Source organism: Malurus melanocephalus, unplaced genomic scaffold, assembly GCF_030028575.1.
Source record: "Malurus melanocephalus ecotype Western Australia unplaced genomic scaffold, MMel_1.1 scaffold_212, whole genome shotgun sequence".
Classification (NCBI taxonomy): Eukaryota; Metazoa; Chordata; class Aves; order Passeriformes; family Maluridae; genus Malurus; species Malurus melanocephalus.
In genome coordinates this window covers 274,050-295,848 of record NW_026623444.1, presented here as the reverse complement: position 1 = coordinate 295,848, position 21,799 = coordinate 274,050, and the positions used below count along the sequence as shown (strand labels likewise).

General features: G+C 42.0%; 1 protein-coding gene across 1 annotated transcript in view; it reads left to right on the top strand.

Moving 5' to 3' along the window:
- Positions 1-21,799, top strand: part of DSCAM (DS cell adhesion molecule) — a 368,029-nt gene that overhangs the window by 340,565 nt on the left and 5,665 nt on the right. Inside the window, exons 30-32 of the mRNA XM_057373994.1 lie at positions 451-600; positions 4,262-4,459; positions 7,796-8,098. Coding sequence (XP_057229977.1) covers positions 451-600; positions 4,262-4,459; positions 7,796-8,098 — 651 coding nt within the window. The remainder of the gene's footprint in view (positions 1-450; positions 601-4,261; positions 4,460-7,795; positions 8,099-21,799) is intronic.

Below are 21,799 nucleotides of genomic sequence, written 5' to 3'. Positions count from 1 at the left end.
GTTTTTGGGAAGATAGGGGTGGTTTCACTGAGGACATTGCTAACCATGGTAATAAAAAGAAATCAATTCAATATGTTGCTAAAAGCTCACCTGAACTCTATGAAAGGRAAGGTGGAGAGTGCAGTGTTCAAAGGATGGCAACAAAGGAATTAGGGCCAAAAATTCTTACACACAAATCAACTTTTTGGGGGAATGTTTAACAGTCTGTCTCAGCTGCATATCTAAGATGAAATCACCGGGAAAATGAAATTTACTCTTTAGTTTTGCATGAGCTTTGAGTTTAAACCCAGAGGCTCCCTCTCTTGGAGGCTYCCCCAGCCCTGCCTAGAGCAGGGTGCAGCCTTTCCCCACTGTGTCTCTGGGCTGTGCCCACCTGGGGAGCGGCCTCAAGGCTCTCAGGAAGGCAAAGCCAACCTTCTGCATCTTTATCTGATTGTCTCCCACCTACAGATGACAGATCCACGGTCCTGCTCACCGATGCTGACTTTGGAGAGACGTCCAAGCAGAAGTCCCTGACTGTCACCCACACTGTCCACTACCAGTCGGTGTCACAAGCCACAGGGCCACTGGTGGACGTCTCTGATGCCCGGCCAGGAACAAGTAAGCACATCAGAAAATAGTTTTTGGGTTTTTTTCTGGAGAGGAGAAAGCTATGACAAAATAAATATTCTGCTCCTGCATTTGCATCCTCATCCTTGTATCTGAGAGCAGAGAGAAATCTATTTAGGTCAGCAGAGGGCATTTCTTAAACTATTGCATTTAACGATTCAATAYGGGGAAAATTGCATATGCATCTGAAATGGAGGTGTAATTTGAAATAATTCATACCTGGCTTACATTAAACCAAATGCATGCTAGATTTTAATTTCCAGAATTTATTGGGTAAATTAGCTTAATGGCTTTTAGCGTCTAATATACCTTTTTTTCTTCTCTGTGATCAATCTTTATTGTATTTCAAAAACAACTTTCCTCCCTACTTCTCCATCAGGAAAAAAAAAAAAAAAAAAAAAAAAAAAAAAAAGCAATTCTCATTATTACTTTTTTTGAAAAAGTTATATTTCTGGCTTTACTTATTATGGTAAATTACTTTTCCCAGATACATTCCTGCCAAGTTATTCTTCTAGTGATTAAAATACTATCATAAATTAATACACTCATGCAATCAATTCTTTTCCTTCCGCTCATGAATATGTTCCATATCTGTGTAAATGGGGAAAATAAAATACTAGGTTGAATGATTATTTATGAGTTGGAAATTTGACCAAAGTGTAGTTCACTGCAGTGTGCAATTTCTGAAATCTCTTGGATTATTTCTGCCCCCTGACCATTTCAGAAGTTGTTTACTTGTTGAGTTTGGTGAACATAAATGCTGGAAGCTCAGTTGCTAGAATGCAGATTATTTGAAAAACCCATTTTCACCCTGGCTTTTGTAAATAATAGGTTTTCTAGTTCTGGCCTTGGTGCTTTTCCAGCTCTTTCAGCTTTTTTCAGGTCATTCCTCAAGGATTTTTTAATGAGGAAAAAGGCATCACCCCAGCCATCATTCCTGTGTCATACCACAGAACTTCACAGCACCTTCCTGACTAATGCCTTTTTGTGTGCAGTTCTGTGTTTCATTCCTCTGCCACCAGGGATAGAATTCCTTCAAATTAAAGATGGATTTAACTCGTGTGAGAGCATGATCTGTGTCCAGCCCTGCTTTGGAATAAAAATCCACCACCACTTTTATTAAGCAGCACAGATCTGATGGCAGCAGGGCACAGGGCTGGGTCAAAGACTCCCAGGTAGTGTTGCCTGGATTTAAGACTCTAATCCAGCTTTGCTGCAGGCTGGGCTCTGGGATTTTGTCTCCTCTTGTGCTGTGAGAGTGGAGCCCAGCTGGGTGGCTCAGAGGTTATGGACCCTCCTGTCTGAGCACACTCACACCCACTGAGTGGCAAAAATACTCCTATACAGTATTTTTTAAGTTGTTCTCTTGTCCTTATTTATTTATTTATGGAAGAGAAGCTCTTTGAACCTTTGCCTTGCTGACCTCAGCTCTCTCCAGTCCTGTTTGACAGCAGAGCTGTGTGAACAGCTCTGGAATGGCTGTGCCTGAGCTGCACCGCCGCTGACACAGGCACAGCACAGCTGGTGCAAAGCTCCAGGACTGAGGACTGAGCTCCTGCTGCTGGCAGAGGCTGTCCCAGCTCCTTCCCATTGCTGGTGAGATCCCACCGAGTCACAGGATCTGAGGTTGAGGTCCAGAGGGACATCTGGGCACTGGTGAGCTCAGTCGCTCTGCTTAAAGCAAGACCAGCAAGGGCTGGTTGCTCAGGAACATCCCCAGATGATTTCTGAGTGTCCCCAAGGATGGAGACTCYGCCACCCATGTGGGCAGCCTCTGCCAGTGCTCAGCCTCCATCACATCAGAGTTTCTGATGGTCGGGGGCAGCTCCCAAGTGTCCCCTTGTGGCCATTGTCCCGGGTCTTCTCACCGGGCACCCTGATGAGAGCCTGGCTCTTGTCCTGTTGCCCTTTGGGTATTTCTGCACTCCCCCCAAATGGCATTCCCCCCAGTCCATCTCCAGAGCAGGCAGGCCCAGCGCTGTGCCAGGAGTTGTCCCACCAGCACTSTCCTCCTGTTCTCCATGTTTTCCCTGGAATGAGGCTCCCTCCTGGCTGTGCCACATTCCCAGGTGGTGCTTTGTACMACGCTGGATGTTGTCCATGTGAGGCAGCTCTGTGCAGCACTACCAGGAGGATCAATTATCAGTGGCACCGGGCTCTCATTTTGCCACTGCTGTAGGGGAAAAGAGGAGAAGGATCAGGCCATTATTTGTTAATAAACACAAATACTTATTTCTTTGAAGCAGCAGAATACAAATTCCCGCTGGGAATGCTCAGGCAGAAGWGGTGCTCAGAGTCATTATCTGGGTATTGCTTTTTTCTTTCAATTTTCTTCTGCTWAAGTCTCTTACCTCAAAGACTAACAACTTCACCATTTGAATGTCAAAGAACATTTGGAATAGATTTGAATTTTTCATTTCTAATACCCTATCTTTCTATTGTTGGTGATATCCTTTCAGACACTTCAGCAAGAAATCCTTCAGTGCTCATGTAGTCACTCTCTGTTTGCCACACAATGACTTTTTTCTCTTGCACTTGCTTTGTTAGACTCATTTTTAGGGCAGAACTATTTATCAATAACTTGTAAGAGGTCAATTTTCGCCCACAGCTTTCTTTTACTAGCTTGGTCACTCTATTATCTCTAGGTTAATAAAAAAGTGGAACATTGCTGTCCTTAAACCAGTAGCAGATGATTTTTAACATTTAAGAAATTCTATTAATTTAGTAATTGTTTTAAAGCAGTCCAATCTTTATGAACCTGTTCCTGCTGAAACTCTGATGGCACTATTACAGCTTATGATTTATGTGTTGGCTCTGTGTTAAAATAAATCTGTAACTGATCAATACTGTAATATAATAACAATATGTCCAGAACAGGGAATTATATCWCCACATTTCTGAGCACATCTTTTTTTAAAAACTGACAGCAGGTACCCCGTGCAGGGTTTCTGAGGGCACAGCTATGCTGATAATTTAACTTTGCAYTTCATATGAGATGTGGTGTGAAAAAATCCCTGACCAAATCTATTTGCCTCGTGCTCTTTCAGTTCTCAGAGTGGTTTTGGTACTGGAGAACAGCTTGCCTTGGAGTAAAGGGATGATGAATGTGTCAATGGGAGACTGATGGGACCCTCAGCTTTTCAGTTCCAYTCTTAATAAAATGTAGAGCTTCATTAGAAAGACAGTAGTTAAAAAAAAACGCATCAGCAGTTTGGTAATGATCAGCATTAACGCTGTTCATTTTTTTCCCCAAAAAGAATGTCTTGGGTTTGGTGATTTCCACTCTTGGAAGGGAGAAGAGAAGSGACAGGCATTGATCTGTCTGGTGGGCAGGGACAGGACCCAAGGAAATGACTGTAGCTGTGTCAGGGGAGGTTCAGATTGGATATTAGGAAAAGGTTCTTCTGTCCCCAGAGGGTGCTGGCACTGCCCAGGCTCCCCAGGGAACGGGCACGGCCCCGAGGCTGCCAGAGCTCCAGGAGCGTTTGGACAGCGCTGCCAGGGATGCACAGGCTGGGATTGCTGGGGGTGGGCAGGGAGAGAAGCTGGACTTTGATGATCCTTGTGGGTCCCTTCCCGCTCAGGACWTTCCAGGACAATGATTCTGACAGGTCTGGTTTCCCTGCCAATCCCTCCCCGCTCTCCCTCGCAGATCCCACCACGAGGAGGAACGCCAAAACCGGACCCACCGCGCGCAACCGCTACGCCAGCCAGTGGACCCTGAACAGACCCCACCCCACCATATCAGCCCACACCCTCACCACGGACTGGAGGCTCCCCACACCCAGGCCAGCAGGCTCCGTGGACAAGGAAAGTGACAGCTACAGCGTCAGCCCCTCACAGGACACAGGTACCGACAGAGCTCCCTGCTGGGAAAATGGGACAGCAGCAGCTGCAGAAACCTTCCTGTTCCTGCCTGTGCCTCGTTTGGAGCTTTGGTGTCATTATTCTTCCTTTGCCAGGGTGTTTTTTCTGTGGGTTATTTATGAGAACGCTTGTAGTGATAACGATAACAAATATTGTGCCCGTGGCTCCTCATTCCGCACACACACGTTGGAGTCCTTTGAAAGACAAGGGAGTCGATTTTCCTGTAGCTCCCTGAACCAAAAAGTAGGAGAATTTGATTAAGCATGGGCAGTATTAACAAACAAGAATATTCCTGAGTCATACATGGAATGGTTTTAGGATTTGAACAACATTCAGGTTAGTATTTTTWWTTTTYYKSYYMWWWTAWWWKKTTWWTYYWAMYKGRAAARRRAAAAAAGRGAGGGAAAACTTGGGAATRCGAGTCCAAGTCAAAATCCATTCATAGCAYTGAATTCTGCAGCAGTTGGCCAGGATTTTCCCAAAAACCAGCAAGGTGTTTATTCCTTTAGGTGACAAGTGGGGAGACACTAGATGTATATTTTGCCTTCTTGATGCCTTCACATCATAAATGCAATTGTAGCTGAAGAAAAAGCTTTCTCCTCTGTSCTACACTGAAAAAGTGACATAAAAGGCAAATAAATGAGTAAATATTAAGTAGAAAAATAGTAATGAAGTAAGTCTAATAAAGATTAAATAAGAAGAAAGGTAAAATATTTCCCAAAGGGAAGYCTGGCCAAAGTGAATTCAGGCTTACTCTGGTTTCCTCAGAAGGAATTACTTACTTTTTATCCTGATTTTAGGAGAAAGCTGTTCATCAGCTGTGCTAGAGCTACAAAGCAGTAGACATAACTGGCCTTTCACCATGAAAACCAGTATGGCTGGTTTTGTTCTCTCTATGGGAACAAGTGTCTGATTTCACTTAGATTTACAGCCTGGAGATCTCACAGTTTCATAATTCATCCTCTTAAACTAGTAGACCCAAAGGTTGTCTCCATRGAGTAATGGCAGTCAGTAGATTCCTCCAGCCAGCTGACAACATTCATCCTGATTTCTACAGCTAGAATTATCATGAATTTTTAAGATTAATAGATATACAAATCTAAATATAAATAGCAACTCTTCCCTCAGAAGCCCTTTCTGTAGACACTCCAGATTTCAGGTGCATTTGGATGTGTTCCAACATGTTGTCACCCAAGGATATTTTCCAATGTGTGTGGCAAAGGGCAGAAATTAAATTTACTGTGTGGTTTAGCAGAAAAACTACATCCAATTATGTAAACAGACCTCATAATCTATATTTTAACAAGCCTWCTTTTCTACTCTGTGTCCACCTTTGAATGCGTGGTGATTTATGTAAGGGATAGCAGGCTTTAAATCAYGCTCAAGAAAGGTTTTCTTGTGCCAAAAAGCAGCTCTATTAAACCACTTGGTTTCTGGGAAAAGAATACAGTCCATTTMATTTAAGTGCTGCAGAAGTTTAAAACTTTCAAATAAACATATGTAGCCAAATTATGTGTTCGAGARTCAATTGAGCTAATGTGCACATTTGATCACTTCTCCAATCTGGAGTTCACATTTCTGGAGCTGGTTGATGCAGTTGATATTTGGCAGAATTTAGCACTTATCCAAACAATTCCAGGCTTACAAAGCAGAAGCTTTTGAGCTTTAGGAGAAATGTCTGGCAGCCGTTCATAACAGCGACCAAGTTCAAATGTTGTCACCAGAGGCCATTAGAAACTTCCTGATCAATCYATATTCCTGAAGTTCAACAAGTTTCATAAAGCTCACCCTGGGCTTGGATGAACTTTCAGCAAATCTAAAGTAGGTGTTCAGGCAGATTGGTCCTGGAACAGTCTCCTTCTCTTAGGATTTGGGAAGTTGCAGGTCCTGGGCTGCATGGACCAAATTATGACCTTTGTATGACCATGATATTTACAGACAGTGCTCTGTAGCACTGGTCAACTGCTGCCTCCTGGGAGTTTCCAGCTGACCAGAAATTTGGAAAGACATCACTGCGGTCTGATTTACAAATCAAATGTGAAAAAAAGGGAATGATGTTTCCTGTGGGTGGAAAGGGGAAAAAAAAAATAAAAAAGAAAAATCAAAAGAAACCCTGTTAAGTTCTGGTCAGCTCAAGATCTTAAGCAAGTTACAACACATTGCAGAAGTACTTGTCATTTTAAATAATGGATGGCCYTATTTACAAGTGGCAGGAGTATTGTTCTTCGTGCACAATGAAAACTGATGCAGGGGCRCAGGCACGCAATAAAAAAGATAAAGATTTGCAATAACGACACACTTGCCTCTGGCTGCTACAGAAGGTCCATTTTTATGAATTAGCTATTACACTGTGCCTGTTTATTGAACATCACCAACAATGTCTGAAATTGCAYAGATCCTGTGATGAAACACGACTTCTGCCCAAGGAACTCTTTTTAAAAGTCCTCCGCTCTTCCAGCCCACTGGAGTAGAAACACCGTGGGTGCAACAGCTCAGCAATTCCATCCCTGCAGAAATGAGCYCTGCTTTTCCAGAGCGCTTTTTAATGTATCAGTAGCCATTTACATTTTCAATAATAGTGTTGTTTAAGAAATATTGATATTCTCAGAAACTCATCAGCAGAAAAGAACAGCTTGTAGGTCATAATAACCCGTGTGTCAAATATGAATTCCCCCCATTAGCTTCAGCAGCATTGGAAAAAGGCACCTGAATGACTGCAGGCTGTAGTTGCCAAATATTGCTTTCTTGAGATCTTTGTTCCCAATGAAATGAGTTAGTGTTTTACCTGGTGCCTAGAGAGACAACATCTGAGAGCTGCTGTCTTTATATGTGACCTTTGTTCAAAGGACTTTTAAAATATATATATATATATATATATGATGGAAACAGGACAAAAAGACTGTCCTTTCTCACCTGTACATCACCTCACTGAAATATTTCTGAGATGCATTAAAAAGATCATGTAAAGATGTTCTTCATTTTGCTATATTTGGTTTGTGGGTTGGAAATATTTTGAAGGCAAGTGATTTTTGTTAACAAAAAACAATACTATTTTTCAAGTAATAAAGGGTTTAAAAAAAACCCAAAATTTTAATTTAATGCTAAGGCACCTAATGCTGCTTGCAGAATAAGACTTMACTTTAGATTATCTGTAATTGTGGAGTGACTGACTAAATTTACACTTGCAGATTAATTTAAATCACCTTGATAATTTCAAGGGCTCTCTGCTTTACTCTGCAATATCGCACTCGTGTCTCTTGTCCCAAAAAAGGATCCTACAGATGTTTTCTCTCCCATTGTTCCCRTTCCCGTGGTGCAGATCGAGCACGGAGCAGCATGGTCTCCACAGAAAGTGCCTCCTCCACGTACGAAGAGCTGGCAAGGGCCTACGAGCATGCCAAGATGGAAGAGCAGCTGAGGCACGCCAAGTTCACCATCACGGAATGCTTCATATCAGACACCTCCTCGGAGCAGCTCACGGCAGGGACCAACGACTACACGGACAGCCTGACCTCGAGCACGCCGTCCGAGTCGGGCATCTGCCGCTTCACCGCCTCCCCGCCCAAGCCTCAGGACGGCGGCCGCGTGATGAACATGGCAGTTCCCAAGGCGCATCGGCCAGGTGAGGCCTTCTGGCTTCTGGGGTGAGGGTCCTGTATGAGGAGAGAACAAAAAGAAACTACGCACAATTCAATATGAATCAAGCATTAGTGGATTTATTGCAGTTTCTTACAGTTTTTTCTAATCAAAACTTCTTCTGTACACGCGACTACATATATCGTGATTGGTTACATGCACTGTTCACGTGGCAAAACTACTTCTATGGTTGGCTAGCATTATTTACGTCAAGGTGGTAACAAATAGTTAACAAAAGAAAAAGCTCCTTGGGACCCTTATCACTCAAGTTTGTTACTCCCTCTCTCGTTATAAAATTCTTTCTTCCTTTTCTTCCTCATCCTCATTAACCTGGCCTACATTTTGCAGGCCTCTCTCCTTATGGCTGGTGCAGAATGTGTCCGTTCTGTTGCAAGAATATATCTTCCACAACAATCAGTGATGGAAGAGACATGGCAGATCGCTTGGTTGCAATAAGCTGATTTTATTGATACAGAGCAGAGTATTTATACCTTTTCAGCAGTAACTAAAAACAAATCCTTATATAAGCAACAATCATTATATCAACTATAGATACATTTCTTATCAACATTACAAAACTTAGGGCTAGCACTGGCTAGTACAAGTACGGGCCCAAACATGCCCAAACGTGCCCAAACATGCCCAAACACGCCCAAACATGCCCAAACATGCCCAAACATGTCCAAACATGCCCAAACATGCCCAAACATGCTGTTCTCTTAGCCGGCTGTTCTGTGCTAGGCCTCACTGTTCGCCATCGTCTGCGGCCTGGCAGCGTTACCACGTCCACTCCTGACATGGGTTGAGCAGTGCTCTCACTGCTGCTTTCTAGAGGGTAGCACCCCCTTGCCATGACAGGGTAAATCACAATAACTSCTGTGATTACTCACAGAGATAATCAGGGTTTGTCCCAGCTYGTGCAATGTTGGAGCGTGTTCTCCYGCGTGTGGAAAACATGGGAATTGAGGAGCAGAAAGAGGCTGTCTGAGCCATCAAATCCACTCCTCACACTCGCAGCCATCAGGCAGCTGACCCTTCTGGGATAAATAMGACCATATGCGGGTGCATCTGCCCGTCTCCAGCTCCAACCAGCCTCTAACAGAACGTGTCTCACTGCAGCGCTTCGTGCTCAGGAGCAAAAGCTTGCTCTCAGTAACCGCTCACAAAGACAGATTGCAGGAGTTGTGCTTGTCCCTTTCTGCCATGGGGCTTGTCAGGCTTGTAACAACCCTTTGGTGATGTCCTGGAGCTCTCACACTCTCTCTTTGACATTACCTATTATTTAAMTTTGGGATATTTAAATGAGGGGAGAAATAAAAAAAAAACAGAAAATCAAGACTCCAACTCCTTGCTGACTGCAGGTACCAGAGCAACACCCATTCTTGGGCTCAATCAAATTTCCAGATCATAAACATGCTGTTTCTACTGATACCTTAGTGCCCAACAGCACAGGCAGGATGTTTGTGATACTCTGAGATCAAGCTATAAAACCTCAGAAGATTTGTCAGTCTCTGTTACACAGGACACTGCCAAGGAGGATTCAAATGGAAAAAAAGCCATAATTATATTTGTTTGCTTTCTGAAAACATTATTCTATTCTATTCTATTCTATTCTATTCTATTCTATTCTATTCTATTCTATTCTATTCTATTCTATTCTATTCTATTATTCTATTCTATTCTATTCTATTCTATTCACTTTATTTTGTCTTATTTTATTTTACTTTATTTTGTCTTATTTTATTTTACTTTATTTCATTCTATTTTATTTTAGTATACATATTTGCCAGTGTGAATGCTGCTACTCAGATCCACAGAAAGCAATCAGTGGTGCTCATCTGTGTAAAAAAAAAAAAGAGGAATAAATAATCTATGTAGGGCCTTTTACTTAATATTCACCATAAAAAGCAGTGGTTGTGAGGACAGAGGGATGGAAGGTAGATAGTGACATCAGCAAGGGTCGTTCAAAAGAAGGACCTGACACTGAAAAAAAAAAAAGATCAATGAGTTTCCTAGAGAAAGCTGAAAGAAAAATGTGGGAAGAAAAAGCCCAAGCAGAAGGTAGACAGTTATAATACTCAAGGCAGGAAATTACTGTGTCACACAGATAGATAAGAGGGAAAATAAGTAGGAAATAAAATAGTGGGAGAAATTGCTGATTTCTGTGTAGWCACAGAGTAGAACCACAAACCCAGGAGCTGTAGAAATAGATAAAGATAGAAATACTTTTTATTTCTCCAAAGAAGTAAGATAAATATTTGTTCCTGCTCTGCTAAAGGGAAGCATCTGCATTCACAGCTAAGTCAAAACTGAACTCTTTCCTTCCAAGCAGTCAACAGATATTTTTTATCATTTCTTTAACAAATATCTTGCTCTCTTTCCTTTCATGTTCCAAATAYATTACTTATGCATATTTAGTGTTTGGAAATATTCTAATATATTCTATATAAAGTTGATTTTCTCGAGGGCAGATAGAACCAAAATTTAGTCCCTGTGCTTGAGTTAAAATCTTCCAGGGTTGAAACAACCTTAGAGCCCCTCAAGTGATTTACAGACTTGTAGTCATGTTTAGCTCTGTTAGTTTTAATGACTTTATTTTTCTTACCCACTTTTCTTGATTAGCTTTAGCTTTCCTTTGCAGTAAGGAAATCAAATATATTATAAAATTAATAATTGGCTTCCTTACCTTGAAAACATAATTGAGTGTTCCAGCGGGGCAATTTGAATGCTGGCCCATAAATATTGAATAATACATTATTAAAGGTCACTTTGTGAAGGGTTTTAAACAAAACATATGGATAGAAAGATCTTTCAGTAGTAGCAGACAGACCAATATTTTACTGTTCAAGTCTGTGAGGAAACAGTTACTGGGCATCTTTCTTCTTTTACCCACAGCTTCAGAAAATTGCCAGAGGTAATTAGTAATTCAAATATAATTAATCAAAGTCATTCTCCGTTTGAGAACATGGAGAAGAAATTTAAAAAAAAACTTCAGGTGTTTAGTTCCAGTAGATGAGAACATTTGAGATAAATCACTGTGCTGCTTCAGCACRCTTTTATTCTTCCATGAAGTAAATCTTTTCTTTCAAGAGAACTTTCACCTGTTTTCATGGTGCTTTGATTTTCTTCTCAGCCAATTCAATCTCTCTTGGAAAATGTCACTTTCAATCACTTCTGCCTCCTCCTTCCTGATTTCTGAGCTCCTTTTTCAAACAGCTGCCTGTTGCAAAGGTTGCAGCAAAGGTTCAAGGATTTACAATAAGTGGGGTTTGTTTTTCAAAATAATCCCCGACAATTATCAGACAGCCTCAGAGAGACTGTTAGAAAAAGTAATTTTGATAAATGGGACATTTGGAAATGAACACACAAAGCTGCAATTTAAATCACAAAAGGTTAACGATGGAGTTTATTGGTGAATTCCCAGGGATGGAAACAAGGCTGAGCGGATTTGTGGTTCCTGCCTCCTCTTTCTTGTCCTTCTTGGAACCAGCAGTGGCATTTGCTTCCTTCCAGTCTTGGGCATTTCTCCCAACCACATGATCAGCCAAAGACTGTCAAGAGTGGTCTCAGTGGCATCTGCCAGYTCSCTCAGCACTTGCAGGCACATTCCAGCAAAGTCCATGGATTTCCATTTATCCAGTTGGCTTAAGGGTTCCCTGACCTGATCCTTGTCCACAATGGGTAAATCTTGCTTGCTCCAGGCTGTTCCACTGATCTCCTGGACCTGACATTCCTGAAAGTTGGCCTAGCTAGTGAAGACAGAGGAAGACAAGGCATTCTGTGTCTCAGCCTTTCCCATGGCCTGTGTCACCAGGTTCCTTTCAGCAGTGGGGCCAGATTTTCCCCRGCCTTCCTGTTGTCACCTATAAACTTAGAGAACATTTTCCTGTTGTCTTTGGCATCCCTGGCCAGATTCAGCTTCAGCTGGGCTTTCCTAACCRCTGAGTTAGGAAATACTCCCTCTGGGTTATCCTTGCCTGCTTCCACCCTCTTGGGTACTTCCTCCCTTGTCTGAGTTTTGCCAGGAGCTCCTTGTCCATCCACTGGGGCCTCCCGGAATTTTTTTCCTGCGTTTCTGCTCACTGAGCTTGGAGAAGATGATGCTTGACTATCAACCAGCTCTCCTAGAYAGGAGGATACTTTAGTTGATGGTACAAGGATCTATAGATGTCCTCTGCATCATTGTCCTCATATCATGGCAACACTTTCAAGTATATGGAGAAGGTGGTATTAATCATTCTTCAATTTAAAAAAAAAACAAAACAAAAACTGCAGGAGTTTCTCCAAGTTTTCAGAAGAATGGAAGAAGTTTTCAGAAATGGAACATGAATATAGGATTTTTTTTAAATTAATTTCTACATTCGGTGTTTTGAAAGTGTGTCTGATGCATTGTGGTGTTCTGATCTTTACAACTGCACACACAGATTTTTGGAAAAAGATGAGATTAAAACAGACTGTGCAGAGAAGCTGTGGATGCCTCATCCTGGAAGTGTCCAAGGCCAGGCTGGATGGAGCTCTGAGCACCTGGGATAGTGGAAGGTGTCCCTGCCAATGGCAGAGAGTTGGAACWAAATGATCCTTATGATCTTTTCCAACCCAAACCATCCTGTGATTATTTATAGTTCACACTTAGTCATTAACATCATTATTTTCCCTTTTATAGTCACCCACTATAAACCACCAAACAAACTGAAATTGCTGCTTAACAACAGCCTCTGCACAGCTTCCAAAAAGTGRAATGATGAATGCAGACCTGCACATGAGGTTTTGTGGACTGTGCAGAGCTGTCAAGCCTAATCTGCCCAGGCCTTKAAGGTGACCCACTGGAGATGGTGACATTTTTCAGGAAGCCATCAGAATAGTCATGTGTCCCAGGAGGCACCTTAAAAGAGAAAATTGAAGCAGTAAAAACAGCAAAGCAGGATTTTAAAGCTGTGGGATAAATCACATCCTTTGCAAAAGTGGGTCTTCTTAACTCCTGTACAGTGTTAAAATTCTTCATGCTGTAAAATGATGGCAGTACATTGTTTTTGCCGCATCTTTCTCAGCATCAAAACTCCCAGAAGTTTGGGATTGGGATTATTGTCCTCCTCCCCACAGCTGTCATTAACTACAAGTTTTGTTATTAAGATCAGGTCCTCAAGGAATCATTTAAACAGAGCAAAACTGAGGCAATTTATCAAATAAATATTCATAAATTTCAACAATTGTAACCCCGAGTTTACCTGTGAGGTTGACAAATGAGTCAGTCCTTCATCCTCCAAAAAAGGGACAGAAATTGGAAAGAAAGGCACTCTCTTCCTACCTCCCACTGTGCCATCAAAGAGTCTAATGTAGAAAAATGGAAGATAATTGTAGAGGTTCAAAGAGTTTTATAATAATGTTCCTTTTTTCTGTCTTAAGAATAATAATCACAAATTGAGTTATCATAACAATTATTCTTAACTGCAATAAACATTGCAGGAGCAGTTTATTAAAAATAGATTCCCGTTATTATAATTTTAAATCTCACTAATAGCTGCAGCCAAGAAGCCTGTTGGCTTTTTTCTTCTCTTTACTCCTAAATTATTGTGCWGGAGAAAAGAACAGCTATTAACTGGGAAATATTTTGATATTCTTTGCATCCCAAGTGCTATTTATGTCTGGGTTTTTTTGTGGACAGACCACTTACTTGCATCCCCTGGCAATCGAGTTCATGCTTGGAAGAAATAACAACTGACAAGGGTTTGAATGGGAAATACCTAGAAAATTTTCATTTCTTGCAATTTGCAGAAATTTCCTTTCCACKAGGGCACTACAGAGCTCAGACCCCCAATTATATTTTTCTCTTATGTTAATCCGCAGTAAAAAGAACCTTTTCAAATAGATGACATCTTCCTTAAGGGTTAGTTTGACTTAGACYAGAGAGAGGCTGTCTGATGTCACAAAACAACTGCAAGGTCATTTTTGACCACCCCACTTCCTCAAAAGTGGGGAGAGATCACATGAATATAAAACCCCTGAAGGATTAAAGCATCGCAAACACAGTTCCTGAGAAGAAATGTCACTCAGAGGGTATAACAGACTAGGGGATTTGGAAATCCATTTAAAGCATCACAAGATTTTACATCTCAGAAGCTTCTCTACAAATTTTCAACTGGTGAAAGAAACCAGTTTGGAAAGAAACCTGYTCATGATGGGGAGAAAAGGGAGCTGTGGGGAGGCAGACTCTGAAAAAAAGATTTTCCAGGGACTGATTTCACAGCCATGACGATGTCAGCAGCCCCTGAGTGCTTTCCTGGAGTACAGGACCCCCCTTCTCCAAGCCCCTGCTCCACTGGAAGCATTTCCTTCCTGCTGTCCTTGTGGCTGGTGGGACAGGGCAGAGTCCATCCTCTCCATCCTCCAGCTCTTCTCCTTGGTCCCCATATCCCAGAGGAGATCTGGCCAACAGACATTTCCTTCTAACAGCAGCCCCAGCCAGGCCAGGCCTGCTCTCAGCCAAGCCCTCACTATCCAAATTTGGATACTTTTGGAGTTTTTACAGCTGGACACCTGAGTCAAGAAGCCCAAGCCTAGCTCTTAAGCCTACTGCATATTAACTAAGAAAAAAAAATACTGATTTAACCTCTCCAGCTTTGCTGAATGATCATGTTCTCTCAGTATTTCAGATGCTTTAATTAGCATTCTTGACCCAATTTAGAAGTTTCTTGCTGCTTTGACTAATCCTAATCATTAAAACAGCAAAGCCTTAACGTGCAGACAAGCCATGAGTTACAGAATGCAAGTGCTTTATTAAATAGTGATTTACAAGGGTCCCTGAAATGCAGTCTGGATATCACCTGCAGTGCCTAAATGTTGTTTTAAACACCCAAGACAAGAAACCAATCTTCTTTTCCAGAATTCAGTCACAGCAGCTAAAAATAAGCTGCTTAGCATAATGAGAAAAATAAGAACCACGCAGCAATGGAAGGCACAGTATTTTTCCAGTGGCAGCCCTGTAACCCGAAATRTGAACCCTTTTCCCTATGAACCCTCTGAGGTCAAGGGTGAAGGAGTTATATCCCTCTGACACAGTGATTGGATTCTATYTGGGGACTGGATTTCTGGTGGAAAGCTGCTGACAGAGATCTGCCGGCCGTGGCTGTGACTGAATCCAATACAAATTCGGCCACTGGGGATTCAGCAAAGGCTGGGGCTCTTGACAGCTCACCTTCAGCCTCCTTTTCCCATGCCTATTATCCTGCATTGACTGAAAATGAGGGATAATTACACTCATTCCATACTTTCCAGACCCAAAACTGAGCATTTTGTAGACAATCATCTATGTATTTTATTTTTGCTGTTGTTCAGAAATGCCACAGCAAAGTTCACAAAGGCGAATATATGGATTGTTTTCTGGTTTAGATTTATRCTTGCACTGTCTGATTTCAAAAGCAATAGAATATATATGAAAAAATATGGATATGTATATACACATTATTATTATATATTGCATATGCTGTTACATAATACAGAACAAAGAAATCACCATCCTAACTTCCCCATGGGAGACCAAGATCCARTTTTGAGAGAAATACACAAGGAGACAAATCAAAATAAGCAGGTGGAAAAACAGAAGGACAGACAGCATGGTAGTGAGTGGGGAGAAAACCTTCTTGCCTACATTTTTAACCGTAGTAAATACTCTTAGAGTGACTTAATTTGAACATATACTTACATTTGTGATCTATCCTGAAATTACTCCCCTAAATGAGCATTCCATATTAAATCCTTCTGTGCCTGGAATACCTTCTTTTTCTTTTCTACTGCCCTGTTGGAAAACCAGGACCTTGTCACAAAGAGACACCCTGTGCCATTTGCTGCTCATCCTAGAAATGGCACATCAGTGATGAGAGGAAATTGCCTTTATCTTGTCTCAGGTTTTATTTCCGTGGAGTATCAGGAGCTTTTTCTCCTTCAGCTGAGGAAAGCTGAATGTTCTGCAGGGATGAAAACCACTTAATTCTGCATTTAATTTGACGTGACTACATATTCGATTTCATTGGCTTTCATTTTTATTCTGGTGGATTTACAGACAGGAAGGCTCACACTGCAAGTTTTTTAACCTTGCCAGTACAATAAAAATGAACTTTAACAGGTTCAGATTGGAAGCTGAAATATTCTGAGATCAGAAAAGAAAACGATATCAGTGTGAATCTTGGGTTTAAATGGGGCAGCTGTTCATTTACAAGGTTTCTGTGCAATTGTGATGTGAAAATTCCATTTTAGGTAGTGTAGAACATATCTGCAAGCTCAATTCAAGCTCTTGATGGCACTGGAACAGGTTTTCCAGAGAAACAGTGGATGCTTCMTCCCTGGAAGTGTCTGAGGCCAGGCTGGATGGGGTTTGGAGCCCCCTGGGACAGTGGAAGGTGTCTCTGCCCACAGCAAGGATTTGAAACTGGATGATCTTTAGTATCCAATTCAAACCCTTCTGTGAGTCTATGATTAAAGTGATTTAAATTATTTTTACAATTGYCATCTAGGAATCAGTGATACTGGTGTTGGGAAGATATTTATTTTGTAATTAGAGAAGAGGAACAAGTGGTACCAATTCCTCAAAGACTCTGAGGAGTGCAAAACAGCACAATTACCTTTCCCTGTTGCTTCCTAATTTATTCTTTATTTTGATTAGAAAATTAACATTGACTTTGGAAAAATACACTATCCCAAGCTGTACCAATTCAGGATGCTCTTGGGTTTTTTTTCTTTCTTTCTTCTAGACTAAAAGTTGCATGTTAAGGAAAACCCCTCCCCAGGAATGCCCATTTCCTATCTTTTGATTAGCAACAAGATCTTCCTTATAAAAGTGAAAGGTTTTAAATTTTTTATTTCATTTTGGTTTTCTMAAGCTGATTATTTTCTTTGTGATCCATATATATATAAAAGTTGGAGCTATTAAAGTAGACTACCCATGTTTTCTGTAGCTTCAGAGACATTTAATTGAGCTGTAGYTACCAAAGGGTTTTATGCCTAAAGCAAGGATTACATTTATCAGTAAATTTTCAGCTACTTTCATGTGCTTACAGTCATAACTTAATATTAAATGGCTAAAACTACCATCAAAAGTTCCAAATCAAACCAAAGATGCTGCATCCAGTTCAATTAAAACAACAGATATTTAGAGCAGTTCTGTTAAGTGTCCCTAACTTGAACCTCACTTCCACAAAAACTAAATTTTTAATTTTGGAAGTGCCAAGTAATTTCACCTTGTTGGTGTTGAGACACAATGTGCGTGATTTTTGCTGTCAGTCAGCCCAAGTTGTTTTGGTTTTTTTTTTTTTTGCTGTCAGACAGCAGCAGAGGTTTCACATGGACAAGAACTGATCCAGCCTTGCTTTAAGGTCCTTGCAGACATTTCCAGCCATCCCTGATTTAACTGACTCCAGGCTTGTTATTTCCCCCGTGCCAAGAGGACCTGAGTGTAATCTGAGCTCTCCAGGAGAGCTGGCACACCTGAAAATGGAAACAAAATCTTACCTGCAAGAACAGTCATGTTTATGCTCTTCTTGGAAATTAAAGTAGGAAATCAACCACTGGAGAAACAAATTTTGTTTTTAATAGCACAGGCTTAACCTGACTGTAATGATGGTCTGTGCYATCCATGAAAGAGCTTTTAGGTGCTGGCCTTTACAGCCCAGCTCTCTGTGCCTGCAGATGTCTTTCAGCATTGTGTCAGCATCCTTAATTTAAATGTGAGAGCTGTGAGAACCCTGCTCCCAGGGGATTAATTAACAAAAACGCAAGGATGTCCCTTGTCAGCACGGCTCAGGTGATGGGGGCTGATGGACATGGGGAGGCTGAGTTACACCAAGGCACCCCCTGAGCGGGCAGAGCAGCAGGGCAGTGCTGGTTTTGGTTTCCCTGCTGCAGCCTGACCTGCCCAGCTTTAACAGCAGAGAGTTTTGCTTTCCTGTTGCCGTGGCATGGTCAGGTTTATTCCTGAATTCACAGGAACGGTTCCGAGCCTGGAGAGGTCAACACAGCATCTCCCGCTGGTGCCGGTGACCCCTGAATTCTCCTCACCTCTCCAGCCTCTGTGCTGAATCCAGGCTCCCAGCACATCTCAGGAATAAACCTGTTTCCATGGAGTCAYGATCGATTTAACCCTCAGCTGAAGTGATGTATAATTAAACAGTTTCTGTTCACTGCACCCAGGACTAGAAAATGAGTTTTAAAACTCCAGCCTTGCTAACCAGGGGCACCTCACCGAGGTTTTCAGCATGGTTTTCCAAGTTTTCCCAGCCACTGGGCAGGAGAGTGCTGTCTCAGAACATCCTTAAAAATGCATGAAGCTGCTTGCGTGACAAGGCGCAGACGGAAAAGGAGCGCTCCTGGGCTCACCTTTTCTATCACCATTTCATTATTTATTGACAAATTTGCTGCCTTTAGTACTGGAGCAGGTATTGATTYACGCAGTGAGGTTCCTTTCACATGTTTTTATAACTCGGACACCTCATTAAACCCAAATAGGAAGGGATCAGTCATTCAGGTGCACCAGCCCTGTGAGGCTGGACATCCACGTGGTGTATCCACAGGGTCTCAATCCATCTGACCCCTGGAGTTAATAAATTTTTCCTTCTTTACTCAGCTCTGTGTCAGAGAAGCCCTTAAAAATACATCCGTTCTCCTYAAATTCACTTCTGAAAGGGACAAAGCATCTGCCAGGTCTTTTGAAAGCACTGAAATGTATTAAAGACCTGAATTCTGCTTAGGGAAATGCAAACCAGAAACGTGCTTCAATTCCTGCTCCATGAGATCTTCCAGGAAGAGGTAACAATGTGATAATCAAGGCTCCTGCCACCCTCTCAGGCAGCTGCACAGCCTGTTTGTYGATGTAGTTCAGATGGATGATCTCAGATCAGCGATACCACTCATGCTTTTGCTTTAAGACATCTTGATCAAAGGCTTTTTCTTGGAATCAGAAGGCTTAAATCTAAATAACAAAATGAATCACCTTAAAAAAAAAAGCTTTGAAAAAATCCACATTAGTCTGAATCCTCATTTTCAGTCACTTAAACCTAATCTCCAGTAAGTAGAAATCAATTTATAGTCTTGCTGGAATCAATAGAGCCACTGATTTATAGCAGCAGCAAATTTGGCTCCTGAACTACAGATTTACTGATGCCCTGGTGTTCCTTAGGAGATAACTCCAACGACTGCAGTCAACAGCAACTGTTGTTTTTATTTTGCTCCGTGAATCACAGCCGGTATTTGKAGTATTTTTATGAAAATGCCTGTTTTAGCAGACTGCAATGTGAAACATTTAACTAGGTGTTGTAGAGCTCCAAAGCATCAATGAAGGTGCAGTTTTTGTGGAGAAGGTGCCAGTTGTAAAGTACAGCCCTGCAGGGGTGACAGGGAATTCTGATTTCTCCAGATAGAAATGGGAAATTTGGCTATTTCTCTAGCATTTAGGCGATCCCAAATATAAACAGCATAAAAGGAGGGTGTTTTGCTGCCTGCTGAAACACAGTGAGAAGCACAGAAGCGGGATCATGTGAGTCAGAGAGCCAGGGAGGGCAGRCTGGCAGCTGAAATGCATCCAGACACCTTGGCCTCATCCAACATCCTACATTCAGTCAGTTTAAAAGTGCCCCCCAAATGCTGAGCACTCCAATCCTTTTTCYGGGGCATCTGAGCAGAGGTTGGAGCTGCTCTGGAGAAGGGAAGAGCACATCTTTGCTCCCACAGCAGTTTTTTTCACTAATGAGAAAGCTGTGCCCTGCCTCCTCCYTCCTTCCTTTCCCCTTCTGCTGCTTGGCTGCTCCTGAGAGTGGGATTCAACTTCTCAGACCTTCTGCCATTTATTCTGGACCACCTTAGAGAATTGTTAMATCTGGTTTTTGTCCTGAAAAAGTGGCCTCAAAAGGAGCCAGTGAGCTCCTGAATATGTTGATAATTGTTCAAGTAATCAAAATAAARAATAAATTAGGAAGCAACAGGRAAAGGTAATTGTGCTGSTGTGYACTCCTCACRGGATCTTTGAGGAATTGGTACCACTTGTTTYTCTCCTTTCATCAAAAARATATCTTCCTRASACCAGTATCACTRATTCCTAGATGACAATTGTAAAAATAATTTAAATYACTTCAATCATAGACTCACARGTCTGAGCTGGATGTTAAAGATGTGCTGATAATGGTTCTCCTGTCAACAGAGAGTGAGYCAGGGCTCTCCTTCATTTGACCAGGCAATAATTTGCATGTGGAAATTCCRTCTCCATTTCCATTACTGATCAATATAGGCTCTGCAGAGTGGAGCCCTGGCATTCAAAGCACACTCCAGAAATTTTTTACTCTTCACTTGTGGCATTTTACTGCAAACAACTACCCAATTAATTGTGAAGGTAATCTCACAGTGAGCAAATCCTAGGAACCTGTATCAGCCAAACGAGGAGGTGCAGGGCTCATCCCCTTTACTCCCCCTGCTTGGCTGAGCAGGACGCAGGACCAAGGTAACCAAATAATTGGTTTTATTGCTCATTAAGGTTGGTTCATTGCTCCTCCCTGATGCAGCAGAGCRCTGTGAGCCCTGCAGGTGAGACCCTGGGTGCGGGGATGATTCCGGCGCAGTGCGGAACGCTCTGCGGGATCCACGGACACGAGATGGACAGCGAGGGAGCAGCAGCGGGTCTCCAACCCTGACAGCAGCAATTGTGAGAAATGTTACTGCTGCTATCAGCCTGGCTTCAGACCAAGCTGCTGCTGTCCAAGAAAGCTCTGCCTGCTAACTTTTAATGGTGTGTCAGTTCTGGATGTGACAAAGCATCACTTGCACKCTTTTTTTCCTGCAAACCTCTTGCCTTGACCTTGCAAACTCTCCACTCTTTCCTCGTTTCTTAATGCAAGTTTTTCCTTATGGGCAGTCTTTGCCCTGCAAAACAGCAGCAAAGGCTTCACTGATTTATTTACTGTGCTAGTGAGCTGGAAAAACCCACTAAATTTTTTAATCAGCATAAACCTAATCTTAGAATGATGTCAGCAGCTCTGCCTCCTTTGCTTCCTCTCAGAGGAAAACAAAATATCCCATCAGTGCCTCCCCTTCCAAAGCCAGGACAAGCCAAGGGGTGCCCAACAGAGTGGGACTTCTACACCCCCAGCACTGCACAAGGTCACACTCTGCTCCCAAATCAACATAATTGCATCAGCACCTTACCTCTGCTAACAGGGCTGTGTRGATTCAGCCCTGGTGTGATTCCTGATCCCATGGGATCATTTCAGAGAGATCTCTGTGAGATTTCTATTTACCCACTCTCCTCTTGAAGCAAGATGTGAATTCCCTATCCCAGCAGTCTTACTCTTACCTTTGTTAAATAAAACACCCTGTCATAGTCAGCAGCCCTACTTCGCACAATTTTCTGAGATAATCTCTCAAATAGCTCGGAATTTCCTCCACATGGCAACCAAAACTTGAAAACCCTCAGGCTGTCACCATCACTGATGATATCTCTGCTGGAGTGTTGTGAAGACAAATTGCTTTTGCTTTAGTGGAGGTTCTGATTCACGAGAAAATGCACAGGGCTCTCATCTTACCAAGTAAAAACTTGGTAAGRGCATCCTTTTTGCAGTCTGTGATGATACTTGTATTGAAAATAGCACAAATCCTTAGTTTTGTTTTTTTTTTGATGATACTTGTATTGAAAATAGCACAAATCCTTAGTTTT